Source organism: Cibotium barometz, chromosome 10 (assembly GCF_041138505.1).
Source record: "Cibotium barometz isolate CiBa-2024 chromosome 10, ASM4113850v1, whole genome shotgun sequence".
Lineage (NCBI taxonomy): Eukaryota > Viridiplantae > Streptophyta > Polypodiopsida > Cyatheales > Cibotiaceae > Cibotium > Cibotium barometz.
In genome coordinates, this window is record NC_141055.1 from 51,543,585 (window position 1) to 51,559,734 (window position 16,150).

Below are 16,150 nucleotides of genomic sequence, written 5' to 3' on the forward strand. Positions count from 1 at the left end.
GCGGCACCAACCGGGATCCAGGAAGTCCCAGCGAGCGCATCGTTCGCATTCTCCACAGTCATCATCATCATCCTCGGTGGGCCAGCAGGACGATCCCTTACCTCCGCCCGATCCGACTGCCGAGGTAGATAATGCTGAACTTAAACTTTTATATAAATTAATGACCACAGCACAAACACGGAAGATGGACATCAAGTTACCCGAGCCCTACAATGGCCGCCGTGATAAGCGGTTAATCGATCATTGGCTCTACAAAATGGAGGTTTACTTCTCGAATACTGAATTGCCCGAGAACAAAAAAGTAGCATTGGCCAGTACCCTCTTGAAGGATACCGCCTTCCTCTGGTGGCGACGCAGGATTGCAGATGGCAAGTCTACTCCAACGTGGGACAAATTCCGGCGTGCTCTTCGCAAGGCTTTTGAGCCTGCAAACGCGAATTTTCATGCCAGGTCTTCTCTCCGCCGCCTGAGTCAAACTGGCTCCGTGGCCGCGTACATCTCAGAGTTCCAAAAATTGGCTCTGGAGATAGAGACACTCAGCCCCTCTGACCAGCTTCACAGCTTCATTGACGGGCTTGAACCCACAATCCAAGACGAAGTCCATAAGTATAATCCTGCCACCCTGGATGAAGCAATCTCGTATGTCGAGCGCATCAGTGATTACCGGCGTCCTCCCAGGAACCTTTCCTCCGGCGCCCGTTCCTTCCAGCGGAATCGATCCAATGGGACTAGCCAACCCCAGCGTCCTAATTCTGGACAACCCAACTCTCGGCGACCATATTCTGGACAACAGTCCTTCCGGCCGCGATTTTCCGGGCAAACTTCTGCGTCAAATGCAGGATCCTCTCAGACCGAATCCTCTGGCAGCAGCAGAAACCGAGATCGGTCTCGACAGGACCGTCGCAACAATGATCGGCGCAATTTCAAGCGAGAACCCTCTTCAGGACAGCAAACCTCTTCATCAACTGCCCCTTCATCCCAACCTAGTCGCCCAGGCCTCTGCACAATTTGTTCTGGCGATCACCGGTGGTATGAATGCCCTCAGCGTCCTAAACCCTCCAACACTCGGCGCAATTCTCAGGTGGACAGTTGTCACCATGCTGATCATGACCCGCCTCCTGTGAAAGACAAGAACAAACAGATGGCTTGTTCTGTTCGCGTTTCAGAGTTTGTCAGTACCCTGATGCTTAGTGGCCAAAGTACCAACCCTGCTCCGGTGAATCTATCCAAACAGGTCCTTAGTCTTCTTGGCTTTATTGGCGACCATCCCATCAATGTGCTGGTGGACAGTGGCTGTTCCACTAATTTTGTGGGCACTTCTTTGGTTCATAAGCTTCGCCTACAGACCCGACATTTTGTGGATGCTTTTCAAGTGGAGCTTGCTGATGGTTCCTTCCTTAATTGTAACCAAAAGGTGCAACAGCTCGAGTTCCAGATTCAAGATTACCAGGATCACCTTAATTTTTCAGTGATGCCGTTGTCACATTATGACATGATATTGGGACAATCTTGGCTGTATCGATATGATCCGGTGATTAGCTTTCGTTCCCATTCAATCCAATTATATCATAATGGTCGAGAGCTGGAACTTCATGGCCTTTTCAGTGCCAAACCCATCACCATTGTTTCTGCCCTGCAAGTCAAACGTCTCGTTCGCAAACGTGACAGTGCAACATCCTTGGTCATGTTACGGGAGATTGAAGCAGAAACCAATGAGCAATCTCAAGCCTCGTCATCAACTACTGCTTACTTGGAGCAACCCTTCTTCAGGCCTTTTCAGGATTTGTTTCCGAATGATCTTCCGACGACATTGCCTCCTCGTCGTCCTGTGGATCACCCGATTGATCTTATCCCAGGTCAACCTCCTCCAACCCGAGCTCCATACCGTGTTTCTTACTCTGAATCTCAGGAGATACAAAAGCAATTACAGGAGTTGCTGGACAAAGGTCACATCCGTCCCAGCAAAAGTCCTTTCGGAGCCCCGGTTTTACTTGTCAAGAAGAAGGATGGATCAATGCGGCTTTGCATTGATTACCGAGCTCTCAACAAGCTGACAATCAAGAACAAATTTCCTTTACCTCGCATCGATGAATTGTTCGACCAACTGCTTGGTGCTAAGGTGTTTTCCAAGATTGATTTAAAGTCTGGCTATCATCAAATTCGTATTCGTAATGGTGATGAATACAAGACAGCCTTTCGGACAAAATATGGCCATTATGAATTCTTGGTCATACCTTTTGGGTTAACCAATGCCCCGGCCACTTTCATGACCCTGATGAATGAAATTTTTGGGCCATACTTGGATAAGTTCGTGATCGTTTATCTTGATGATATTCTGGTTTTTAGCCGATCTATGGTCGATCACAAAGAGCATTTACAGATAGTCTTCGAAGTACTACGCAACAATGTGCTGTACATCAACAAAAAGAAGAGCGAATTTTTCAAAAACCATGTGGAATATCTTGGTCACATCATTTCTGCTAATGGGATTGCAGTAGATCCTAAGAAGATTCAGGCGATTGTGGATTGGCCTTTGCCTCTCACCATTTCAGATGTTCGATCTTTCTTGGGACTTGCTAACTTCTATCACAACAAGGTGCATAGATTTTCGGAGATTGCTGCCCCTTTGACAGAATTGACAAAGCTGGACAAACTTCAGTGGTCTTCGGAAGCTGAGCAATCCTTCAATGATCTCAAGCATGCCTTGACGACAACCCCGGTCTTGGCCATTGCAGATCCCACTCAGCCCTTTGATGTAATGACAGATGCCTCAGATCGTGCTTCTGGTGGAGTTCTGATGCAGAATGATCGTGTCATTGCTTTTGACAGCAGAAAGTTTTCAGCCATTCAAAGCAGGTATCCTGTGTATGATAAGGAGTTTTTGGCAATCGTGCATGCTTATCGAACATGGAGACATTATCTTCTTGGAGCAGATTCAGTTGTACGTACAGATCATCAATCTCTGACGTATATTTTCACTCAGCCTGTTATGAACTCTCGACAAGGCAGATGGGTTGAATTCTTGGCTAATTTCCACATGATTATTCAGTATGTTCCTGGTCTTCAGAATGTGGTTGCAGATGCCTTAAGTCGCATGCCTCGAGCCATTAATTTTGCCATCACAGATGTGCAAATGGAAATCCCTGCTTGTTTCAAAAATGAATATTTGACGGATAGAGATTTTGGAGATGCGTTCCGTGCTCTCAAATCTTCTAATCCCAGTCCTGCAGAAATGAACATGTTTGCAGCCTATATTATCATAGATGAGTTGCTGTTCTTCTCTGACCGCATTTGTGTGCCTCACAATACTTCATTGCGGAAGATTCTTATTCAAGAACATCATGAAGTCCCTTATGTTGCTCACCCTGGTATCAACAAGACATATCGACTTTTGTCTGCTACATACTTCTGGCCTCAGATGCAGCAAGATGTTATCAAATTTGTCAAAGCTTGTCATTCATGTCAAACAATGAAAGCCTCTCGACAACTTCCTCAAGGGTTACTTCAACCATTGCCAGTTCCCAATGAGAGATGGGAAAGTATCAGTATGGATTTTATCACCACCTTGCCTCGTTCATCCAAAGGCAATGCTCAGATTCTTGTGGTGGTTGATCGATTTTCCAAAATGGCACATTTCATCCCTTGCAAGAAAGCTGCTTCAGCCCCAGACGTGGCGTCATTATTCGTGCAACATGTCTTCAAATTGCATGGTTTACCAAAGACCATCATTTCTGACAGAGATCCAAAGTTCACTGGACATTTTTGGACGTCTTTGTTCAAATCTCTTGGCACAAATTTGTTATTCAGTTCAGCCTATCATCCTCAAACAGATGGACAGACTGAAAGAGTCAATCAGCTTTTGGAAGAAATGATTCGACATTACATTCAATTCCGTCTGGCATCATGGGAAGATTATTTACCACTCGTGGAATTTGCTTATAATAATTCCCATCATTCAGCAATTGGATTAACTCCATTTCAAGCCGCATATGGACATACTCCTCTTGTGCCTACAAACTTTGTTTTGCAACACAAAGTGGCGTTGGCAGATCAGTTGGTTCAGGAGATGCAAGATGTGCTTGTACAAGTTCGAGATAAATTGGTCCATGTGCAACAAAAATATCAAAAACAGGCCAACAAGCATCGTCGACATGCAGAATTTCAAGAAGGAGACTTGGTCTTATTATATGTGGCACCTCACCGCTACAAAACAGTGAAGTCAGTTTTTCCAAAGTTACGACCTCGCTTCTATGGACCTTTCAAGATTCTTAAGAAAAATTCAACTGTCAGTTATAAGTTGGAACTTCCACCGTCATGGGGAAAGATTCATCCAACTTTTCACATATCTTGGCTCAAACAGTATATTCAAGGAGATTCGCCTGTTCCAGACTTATCTTCTTATGTACCAGAAATTGAAGATGACCATATTATCCTTGTTCCAGAAGTAATACTTGACGTAAGACAGAAGGAAACAAGAAGAAAGTTGACTACAGAATTTCTTGTGAAGTGGATGGACTTGGATGAGTCTGATTCCACTTGGCAAACAGATGAAGAAATGCAGCAGTACCCTAACCTTCTTCAGGAGTTCTTCGACAAACGGATGTCTATCATTTGACACATGGGTTTTATTTTAAATGGGAGGGAATGTCACGATTGTGACGTGTTTATACATCAGATTCTCTCTTCATTGCTGATTACTGTTGCAGATGCAAAGAGTTACCAGCCAAAGGGAACCCCTACCCTCGACTGGTTGCGACTCTTCGTCAAAGGATGTACCTCTTCATCGAATAGCCACATCTCTTCGTCAAAGGATGTACCTCTTCATCGAATAGCCACATCTCTTCGACGAATAGTTGTACCCCTTAATGAATGGTTGTGCCTCTACATCGACTAGACACATCCCTTAGCCTAAAAGTTGTACCCTTTCGTCTAAGGTCATGTCCTTTCATCAAAGGACATGCCTCTTCAAATGTGTCTCTTCATCTCTTATATAAGAGACCTATTGTACTCAGTTTAATAACAACAAGTCAATTCAATCTTGTCTCAAGTGTTCTCCTGAAGGTTCTTGTTCTAAGTTAATTACTTAAGTAGTAATTAGTACACAATATGCAGGATTAACCACATAATCCTCACACTAAGTGTGGTCATTTTGACCACTGGAGAGAAGATCTCATCAAAGTCCACACCATATTCCTGCTTGAAGCCCTTAGCCACTAACCTGGCTTTGTATCTTGGCTTAGCATCTGATGCAACTTTGAGCCTGTATACCCACTTGCATGGCAAAACCTTCTTGCCTGCAGGCAAATGCACCAACTTCCAAGTTCCATTTTTATGCAGAGAATCCATCTCTGACTTCATGGCACGCTCCCATAGAGCCTTGTCTGCCCTCTGTAAAGCCTCCTTGTAACATGAGGGCTCCCCACAGTCAGTGAGCATCAAGTAGTCAACCCCTGGAACAAACCTGTCAGGGGCTCTGGAGGGTCTAGTGGACCTCCGTACCCAATGACCATCATTTGCAGGTTGCTGTCCAGCCTGCATATCACCCATTGGTGGCTCCTGTTCCATGCCATAAGGCTGAAATATCATGCCCGGTATCTCCTCTAACTGTGGTATATCCATAGGGATATCTTCTGCCATATCTGGCTGTCCATTTGGACCATTTTCAGCACCATTTAAGGGCTGGTTTTCCTGCTGTAATGGCTGATTTACAGCCCTTTGTTGTTGTCCATGATGTCCATCATCATCAAAGATGACTCTGCCAGGCTCCTGTTGCCTTGCAGGCTCCTTATACATGCATGTTTCATCAAAAATGACATCATTGCTGCGTATGATCTTTCTATTCATGGGATCCCAAAGTCTATACCCCATTTCACCTCTGTCACCGTATCCTAGGAATATGCATTTATGAGACTTAGGATCAAGTTTGGTGCGCATTTCCCTGCGTATGTGCACGTACGCAACGCAACCAAACACTCTCAAGTGCTTGTATGACGGAGGCTTCCCTGTCCATACTTCTTCTGGCACTTTCCCACCAAGCCTCGTGTTAGGTGACCTATTTATAAGGTGAACGGCTGTCATAACAGCTTCAGCCCAAAAACCATGAGGTAATGCAGCATGTGACAACATAGAACGGACCTTCTCCTGTATGGTCCTGTTCATCCTCTCTGCTGTCCCGTTTTGTGGAGGATCATAAGGAGTAGAGAGCTCCCTCTTGATGCCTTTAGCATCACAAAAGTCCTGAAACTGTTTGGACGTATACTCTCCACCATTGTCGGAACGCAAAGCCTTCAGTGTTTTGCCAGTTTGATTCTCAACATGAGCAACAAACTTTTGAAACACTGAGAATGTATTGCTCTTCAAACGAAGAGGATAAACCCACACCTTGCGTGTGGCATCATCAATAAAAGACACAAAATATTTTGCCCCTCCCAGAGAAAGCTGAGGCATCTCACATACATCTGTATGCACAAGCTCTAACTGAGCATCTTTCTGTCCAAGAGCTTTCTTGTGGGGGCACTGTAGTTGCCTACCATATATACAATGCTCACAAAACTGAAAACTTGAAAACTTTAGAGAAGGCAAGTAACCCAAACGAGACAATTGCTCCATTCCCTTGACACTCATGTGTCCCAACCGGCTATGCCACATAGAGATTTCCGGCAGCTCGGTTGCATTTACATTAGCATGGTGACAAACACCTGCATGCATGAAATAAAGAGTGTCCACCTTAGAGCCTCTGGCAACAACCAGCGAGCCCTTACTAATTTTCCACTTTCCACTACCAAATGTGGTAACATAATCAGCATCATCAAGCTGTCCAGTAGAAAGCAGATTCTTCTTGATCTCAGGCACATGCCTGACATCATGGAGCATAAGCTGTGAGCCATCTGAAAATACAAGCCTCACATCACCTCTGCCAAGAATCTTGCATGCATGGTTATCACCCAAATAAACCACTCCTTCATTGCCAGCAGTATACCTGACAAACAAGTCTCTGCAACCTGTGACATGAAAGGAGGCACCTGAATCAATGATCCATGAGTGCATACCATGACCACCTGTAAGAAGTGAATGGGCATCAAGTGAAGACGTAAAGAGGACCTCATCCTCACTGCCACCTGCATGTGACACATTGATTTCTTCAATCTTGACTCCACTTTTGCCCTTCGGCTTTACATCTTTGGCTTCATCCTTCTCTTTGTCTTTGCCTTTTCCCTTTTCTTTTTGATCATTTTTCCATTTGTAGCATTGCTTTTTAATGTGTCCCTTCTTGCCACAATAATGGCATTCCAAATCCTTTTTGGAGCGAGACTTGCTCCTTCCCCTTTCTTGGCTTTTCCCCCTTTGCTGGGATCTCCCACGTGCATTCATTGCATTGGACTTTCCAACAGAGTTGTTTTTCCTGTTCATCTCTTCTTGAAGAAGAGCACCCTCAACATCTGCATATGACAGCATAGCATTCGAATTGCTAGTGGCTGTCCTGAATGTGTCCCAACTCTCTGGCAAAGTGCATAACAAAAAAGTGGCTTTGAACTCATCGTCCATTGCCAACTTTTGATTTATAACCTGGCTGACAATACCATTAAACTCATTGAGATGGGCTGTCATAGAAGCCCCTTCCTTCATCTGAAGGCCTATGAGTTTCTTCAACCAATACACTTTGCTTGAGGCACTTTGTTGGGCATACAAGTCCTGCAATCTCTGCCACATTCCCCAAGCTGTCTTCTCTTCACGAATGCTGAAAAGTAATGAGTCTGACACAGACAACATGATAGTAGATCTTGCCAGCTCATCCATATCTTCCCACTCTTCAGCTGTAAGAGAAGCGGGCATCACACCCCTTTCTTTGATAGGCTTGTGCTGCTTTTTCTGGAGCAACACATTGTAGCACTGGGTTTGCCAAATATCATAATTATGCGAGCCTTCAAGCTTCTTGATGTGAAGCAATGAAGAGCTCTCACCTGTGGTTGCAATAGCAAAATGCAACCTGTCAATGCCTGACTCCCTGCAAGTGTGCAAACACTGCACCAAAAGATGTGCAAACACTGCACCCAAAGCACACAAAGTGCTTACAAATGTTCTCCCAAGTTTTATCTCCCACTGCGGAAGCAAGAATGCAACTTTTCTCCCACTTTATGTGATGAAAACACCAAAATCTGGTTGCTGCAGATTTTGGACAGCACCTTAAATGTGCTCTTTTGCCCTTCCAAAGTACTGTACAGCAGTACCAAGTGCTCACCAATGATGTACCAAACCTGTACCGGCAATTTCAGCAACTGAAATTGAATCTTTTGATCACTCAAAACAGTGTACAGCCATGCCAAAACATGCACAAAGCTGTGCCAAATCTGTACCAGCAGGTACAGTAGCAATAAATGCTCTCCTGGCTGTCCAAATGAGTGAAAATCAGATTTTTACAGTCACGAACACTGCATAAAACAGTCCCGAACAGAAATTGGGCAAAAGCCCCTTGACTGCAAGCTGATTTTTGAGGATTCAAGGCATAAATGTCTTGCCTGCTGCTTTGCCAAGCTCAACAAGCATACAAACTTGAAAAGCCCCTTGATTTGAGATAAATTTCTGATCATTCATGGTACATTGGCGCACATGAAGGCATCCAGAGTGTTCACGATGCTTCCCCCTGGCCACATATACATCCAATACATGAAAGCCCCTTGATTTACAGGCACATTGAGTGCTTGTAAGGCATCAACACATTATCCACAGCATCAAATGCGATCGCCTGCATGCAAATCAAACAAATCGGCACAAAAGCCCCTTGATTTGCACTGCAATTTGCTGCAATTTTGCCCAAATGTGCGATTTTTCACATCATACAGCATGTATGAGTGCTTAATTGCACAATTACATCAATAGCCCCAAATTTCGACATCCAATTTCCTGCAAATTGATCCTGATTTGACCAATTTCCTGCAAATTTATCCTGATTGTGACCAATGTCACCCAATTTTGCCAATTTTGCTCAAAAATTGAGCAATTGGGCACCTGTACCTGCTCAATTGTTGATTGTACTTGCTCAATTGCAAATCCCAAAAAAAAATTGAGGCAAATACCTTGTAATTTCTGATTTTGTTGCAGGAAAGGAGGGCGTCGATTTTGCTGTTGATGCTGCTGCTCGTCAGGCTTCTGTGCAGGTGGGGGGGGGCACTTCTAATGCTGGTGCTTTCTTCTGAGATTGTATTGGTGCCAGTCTAAGCGAGCGTTTTCAGGTGGCCCAAACAGTCTCTGTGTCCCCAGCACAGAGAGAAGCGATTCGTCTTGCCTTAGACATGGTGATCGCTACCAAGTGGAGCTTAGCGACCGGCCCTGTGGTCATTCTGGGCGGTGTTTTCGTCACCGTCATGGTCGCTTCCTACTTCATGGATGTAGGCGCCAAGCAAGTCTCGCTCAAGCCTAGCTTCGCCGTCGACGGGCTCCCTTCGCTACTGGCCGCTGACGTCTTTGCTTAGCGCCAGTCTACGCACAGCATCTGTAGTCGACATCCATCTGTATTCGGTTAGCGCTGTGCGCTTCGCTCGTTGTTTCAGCCACGCTACACGCTGTTCGCACTGCTCAAGCGATCACACTGGGTCATCAGCCGTGCTGAAAGACAGGGAAGCGCTTGGCTTGGCCGGAGGCGCCCAAGCGCAGGCAGGTTGCTGGTGGTCACTGGACCCGTCAACAGAGGCCAGCTAGTGGCCCTGCATGGAAGCGCGCCAGCACTGGTGGCCTGATGGTTGAAGGGACGGTGCACAGCTCTGGGGTGATTGAGAGAGGCGGCAGTAGGCTTTGGGGCAGCGGAGCTCACACAGAAGAAAAACGCAGGATGATAATGGTGATGCGACCCAAGCTCTGATACCAGTTGATGGGGAGAAAACCAGAATTAGGGTTTAGAGTTCATTCATGGGAGACATACACAGAGAAGCACAAGGGAGAGAGAGAGAGTTGTGGGGATAAGTCAACTCATCAATAGCATGAGTGTGTGACTCCCCTATCACACATGTATATTGCACTAGTACACATAGTGCACTTAGTACATTAAAAGTACTAAGTGTACTATGTACTATAACTTATGGGCTTGTACACACTATAAGGGTGGGCATTATGCCTTTACCCCAACAGAGTCTTCGTGGCTGTAGCTGAGGAATCAACACCTTTCTCGGTGCTCCGCTGAGATCATTTCCTCCAGTAGTGACTCTTCTGGCCACAATGGTTACAGGTCTGCTTGGCCTTGGCCCTTCAAGACAACATGATTTGAGTCGGGCTTCTTCTCAAAAGACTTCGACTGTGAAGACTTCCCTTTGCCCTTGTTGTTGTGGCCTTTTGATCGCTGGCAAGTTAAAGCCTCAGAATCTCCGCCCTGTGGAGGGTTCAAAAACCGCTCCTTTGGGTCCAAATCCATCTGGACAAGCTCCTCCCAAGTAATGGTGCTGAGCCTCCCACTGGTGATCAAAGAAGAATAGAAAGCTGAGTATTGAGGGGATAGATGAGACAATAGGGTGATGGCCATGTCCTCTAACGATATCTCCTTCCCAGCTTGAGGAACCTCTTGCTGAAGAGCTTGGAGTTTGTTGATGTGCTCTCGCATCGTCGAAGACTTTGCAGGGTTCATCTCTCACATCCGCACTTCAAGGAAATCCTGTGCACGTACATGGCCATGGATGGGTCACCATTTGACATATGTGCGTGGCATGCCAAGTGTTTTATTGACATGTACTATGGATGGATCCTAGGGAGCCCATCCCCAACTCCACTTATATAGCAATAATTGGCCCTTGCTTTATTTATAAGCTTTCAGCTTTAACTAGCCCTTGCTATTGTTTATTGACCCATGGCCAATTGAGACCTCATCTTGCTAGCGCCCTTAGCATACGTGTGAACCCTCCAGGTCCCCACGCCTTGCTGAACCTTAACCCTAATCTTGGGTTAACCCTAACCTTAATCTTGGGTAACCACATGCCTCTAACCTCAGGTTACCCTAACCCTAAGCTGGTCGGGATGTGATAAGTACATGCGAACAACAGGTGGTAGGCATTGCACATCTTTCATTGTTGGATAGTGAGTATGTTTTTGGATGTGTTCACTCTTGTTTTTAAATGCGTTCACTCTGAATACCTCAATGCTATGGTGTTTGATATACATGATATTCATTCCTAGCCTTTGCTCCAAGTTGCTCCAAGTGTGGTTACTGGTAGTCACACCGGTTACTCATCAGAATTTTTTTTTTCTGAGAAAAGATCGGTTACTCATCAGAATTAATCCACTCCTAATTGAATAGAGAGGAATGTTCCAACTCCTTGCAGTAGGGCAGCCCATAGAGGTGCAAAGTCGGCACCCATATTATAAGAATCATTCATTGTGTGGATAATTCTCGGTGATGGATTAGAGATATATGCAATACTTGTAATCTCTGAGGATCAAATTAGTACTAACGAGATCATGATCTTTTGAACTATTTTGAAGCTCAAAACTGAAAATATACGGATAATAGGAAGAGGAAGAGAATGACAACGGAAGACTTGATTCTCTTAATGTAACCTACTTTATATTACAAAGCTGAGTTATTTACAATGAAACTTGCTGGTGTCATGTGCATCCTGCACTCATATACCATGGGGACATAATGTACAGGTAAGTGCAAGGACCTGAGGCTATACATTGTGTGCACAGTAATCAATCAGATGAGTTTAGCATTGATTGGGCTACATGTTGAATTAGGGGTGAGGATTAATATTAGGTGTAATATCCCTCTCTTCCTTTTCTTCAGTTTTGTGCTGGAGAAGTAGTTTGAAGAACCTTGCTGAAAAAAACTAAAAAACTAGGTCAAAGAGTAAGGCGATTGCTAGTGCATGATAGCACGACCTCAAATCCTTCCAATAGCTAAATATACTCCATGAAAATTTTCAATGCTCTAGGCTGGCTCTCTCATGCATTAACATAATACGCTTGCTTCTTACATATGGTCATGTTGCTTGGATTATTTTCATTCATCATACAATATCTTTTTCCCTTGCCTTTTTTTTTTCTCCCTTGCAAGCATACCTCGGAGCTCTTTTACAGATAGGTCATAGCTGGGTGTAAGGATTTTGTATGCAGAGCTAGTAATGGAATCTGACGTATGTTTAAACACGTGTTATAGTTAACGGCAAATAGAATTTACAATTTCTTTTGCATTGCAGTTTGGTTATGTTGTATTGACCACGTCACAAGGAGTTATGGACCATGAAGAAGCTCAAAAGAAGCGGGTTGGCGGTCAGCTTTTGGGTTTCTTTTATTGATTTTTAGGAGCTTAAAATGTTAAAAACCTCCTTTTGCAGCAAATGGTATTTCAGTTTGCACAAGGAAAAAAACACATGACAGCCTAGGCTCTCCATTTCATCATTTTTCAAATGTGAACTCTATAGTAGTAGTTGGCCATTAGCTGTTGGCCCTCTGTGTGTTTCCAACATGTTGTCATCTTGTATCAAAGGGGATTAGTTTAAGTCCTTACTTGCTACAAAGGGATCACCACCGTGGTTTATTTCCCCTCTAATTCAAAACATGAGGTCTAGTTCCCCCTTTACTATATGTACAATGCATGAATTCCTGCAATGGGTCACTAGCTTTAGCAACTTTGTGGCCCATGAGGCTCTCTGTTGCAGTGTAAATTTGTGTGAATGTTGTAGTGTAGTTGCTAATTTACTATATGCACGTCATTACTCACATTTATGGTTTTCCCTTTTGAACTGATGCAGACTTGCATCTTTTGCTTTCAAGCTTTTGTTTTTGTTCACCTCAGTTAACACTAGCCTAATTTTTGGGATGCTATCTTCTTGAAGCAAGACTTTCGAATCTTGAAGTTGATTCATGTCATTTTAACAGCATACAAGGACACAAACACTCTCTCCTTGTCTCTCTCTCTCTCAAAAAGAAAGAAAGATCTCTGTTTTATGCTCATAATTTGTGATCCCATGATAAATAAGAGGGAAGAATAAGAGCTCATAAGAAAACTATTGTAAGGGAATGATTGTGTATTGCTTATTGTCAAAAATGACTTATATACAAATGACTAGTTTCCACACTAGGTCGGTCAAACTTAAAATGGTTCGGTCTCTATTACTAGTCTTAAGCAACTATTGACATAGAGTCCGTAGACTTTTTCTATTTATCATTAAGCGTATGGTGGGGTTGCTCTATATGTTCCACCGTCATCTTCCAAAAGTTGAGCGTTCTTTGAGCAGGTAAGACGGTAGGTCGGGTGAGAAAAACTATGTTAACCAATAGAGTGGTTAACATATTTCCCTTGCTAATTGTGAGCACATCGTTGTGTCCGTCACCCAAGTCGGTGATGGAAGCTATTGTTGGGAAGTGGATTGTGTGGACTGTCCAGGATACGCCATGGAGATGGCGGTTGTTTGAGGTTAAGTAGTATGGTTCAGGACGGATTCATAACCAGATGCAAGGCAAAGTGATGGGATTCTTTGGGCAGCCAAGATGGCAGGCATCTTGTCAAGGCGACATGGAAAGGGATAGGTGATGTAGAGGTGCATTATGCCATGCAAGGGTTTTGGACTCTTTATCATGAGGTAGTTGGTAGAAGCGTTCTGCACCTTGTGATTAGGGAAATGAGTGCTAGGAATGATTGGCTTGGGTAGATGGTAATCCAAGATGTCTTAACGCGACATGGTATTATGCTTGAAACTCATAATGTGTAACTTGGTTGAACACAATGCTAATCAATACACTTAAATACACTAAGATTTGAAGGACACTTGCTCAAATACAAGAAGTAAATTGTTGAATTGACAAGACACACAATGAGCCGGAACGGCCGACCCCTCCCTTGAGTAAATTATATTACTATTGGAGAAATTCAATACATAGCTTCACGGGCATTCATTGCCAAATCCTCCATGCCAATGCATATGAAATTCAGCATTTAGAAAACAATGGTATGTCGATGTAGATCACCAAGGAGCTGCCGTGATGCCCGGCCCGACTTCAGTGCCCATATTCTCTACCATTGGCTCTATGTTCTACCAAGCAAGGTAGCAACATCTTCAAGAGCACATAGGACAAGAGAAATACTACACAGGGCGGCTAAACAAGGAGTCGTGTCCTTCTACTGAGTAAGTAATGACAACACATTGTCCAATTAGCTTACCAGTCTTCATAGAAGTTGTTGCAAGCGGAAGCCTTCGCGTTGGAAGCTTTAGAAGTGTTGATATCTTCGATTTGCCGTAATCCTTCGGGACAAAAGTCTTCAAGAGGATGAAGGGAACCTTGGGAAAGCTTCCCCTATGGTTCAACTTGAGAAAGGAAGGTTGAAATTAGGGTTTTCAGCAAAAAGACCAGAAATTACAGCAAAAATGAGAGCTGTTTTGCTGAATTTCAGTTATTGGGAGTGAGTAGGAGAGTGATTAGCACTTGGAAACACTCTTGGAAGCTTGGAAAACACCCTAGCAAGTTGGGTATGGCTATGGAGAGCTTGGAAATGGAGAGAAATGGTGGAAAAACAGAGTTTTCAGCCTCCAAAAATCCTCATGAAGAGAAAACACGAATTTCTCTTAATAAGTGAATTGGGGTCCAATCAGGTGAAGGGACATGGGGAGATGCCCATTTATGAGTAAAAGGGGAGGATCAGGTCTTGGACATTGAGTCTTGTCCGCCTCGGGACTTCAGTGAGTTTGAACTTGGAAGCGGTCATAATTTATAAGTGACTTTTGGGCGCCCAAACTTTAATGAAATGATAACGCACTCACTTATAAATATTGGCTAAGTCCTAAGGGCTATTTGAGCCTAGATTGGGTAATACTTACCACCTGTTCACATGCCACAACCATGTCAGCAGACAGTTTCACACGCACGGTTCACGGGCGGGCGTCCCCTAGCCCGGAACTACACATAGGTCATGCAGGCATGAAAACAGCATGCAATTTCATTTGCAGGCAAGCACATAAAGATGCTATGTAATGCAGCATTGGCATGAGCAATTTCCGTTCATGAAACCATATAAGACCAGGCGTTTCTAGGCAAGTATATGCGATACCAGACCCAGTGGAAAGCCAATCCTCTAGGTGTTTTCGGGCATGTACACAAAGGCACAAGTCCCAGCGGAAAGCCAAGTCTTCCAGGCGTTTTCGGGCATGTACACAAAGGCACAAGTCCCAGCGGAAAGCCAAGTCCTCCAGATATTCCGGGCATGATAACATCAAGTCCCAGCGGAATATCATATCCAACTATACAGCAAGACACGTGTCAATCACATGCATAGGCACATTCCATAAGCCATGGACATCAATCCAATATGTACATAGTGTGAAAGCAAGAGTGAACCATTCGGGTGGCCAAATGGTGACATTCCCCCCCGCTTCTAAACAGTTGTCCGCAACTTAAATGCATCCAAATATGTCTGAAGCACATGCGGGCAATCTTTGAAGAACTCTTCATCTACCCATTTAGCATCAATGGGAAGATAGTTCTTAAACTTCACAAGGTAACGCCTCACAACTTTGTCTGCAGCAAGCTTGCGTTCCTTGTGATACACAATCTGCTCGGGCTACAAGATTTCCTCAAGCTCATCCACTTCTGGTGGATCCTCAATGACCATTTGACTGGGCTCCAGCCCTACATACTTGCGAAGGAGACTCACATGAAAAGCATTGTGTATTTGCCAATGACTAGGTAATGCCAATCTGAAAGCCACTTCATTGATCTTCTCGATTACTCGAAAAGGTCCATAGTACCTGGTTGCAAGCTTAGGATATGCACCCTCTTTGCCAGGCCTCTTTGCAAGTCTTGCTTTCTCAAATTTCAGCAATACCCAATCATTCTCTTTAACATCCAATTGCTTTCTATGCTTGTCGGCAGCCTTTTTATGCTTGTCTTGTGACCTTGCAATGGCTGTCCGCACCTGAGCAAAAGCAATATCTTACATACTCATCAGCTGCAAATATCTCATCCTTTGTGCGAAGGATGGGTGGCAAAACCACCTTACCATAAACAATCTCAAACGGGGCCTTTCCCGTAGATGCATGCACTGTGTTGTTGTATGCAAATTCCACAAGCGGTAAGTACTTCTCCCAAGAAGACTTCTGATCCGCCACATAACATTTCAAGAGATCCAACACGGCTGAATTTGCAGCCTCACTTTGCCCATCCGTTTGAGGGT

General features: G+C 44.3%; 1 protein-coding gene across 1 annotated transcript in view; it reads left to right on the forward strand.

The window, feature by feature from the left end:
- Nucleotides 1-12,702, forward strand: part of LOC147635036 (small ribosomal subunit protein uS8-like) — a 50,287-nt gene extending 37,585 nt beyond the window's left edge. Inside the window, exon 3 of the mRNA XM_086803465.1 lies at nt 12,180-12,702. Coding sequence (XP_086659591.1) covers nt 12,180-12,278 — 99 coding nt within the window. The 3' untranslated portion in view covers nt 12,279-12,702. The remainder of the gene's footprint in view (nt 1-12,179) is intronic.
- The last annotated feature ends 3,448 nt before the right edge of the window (nt 12,703-16,150 follow it).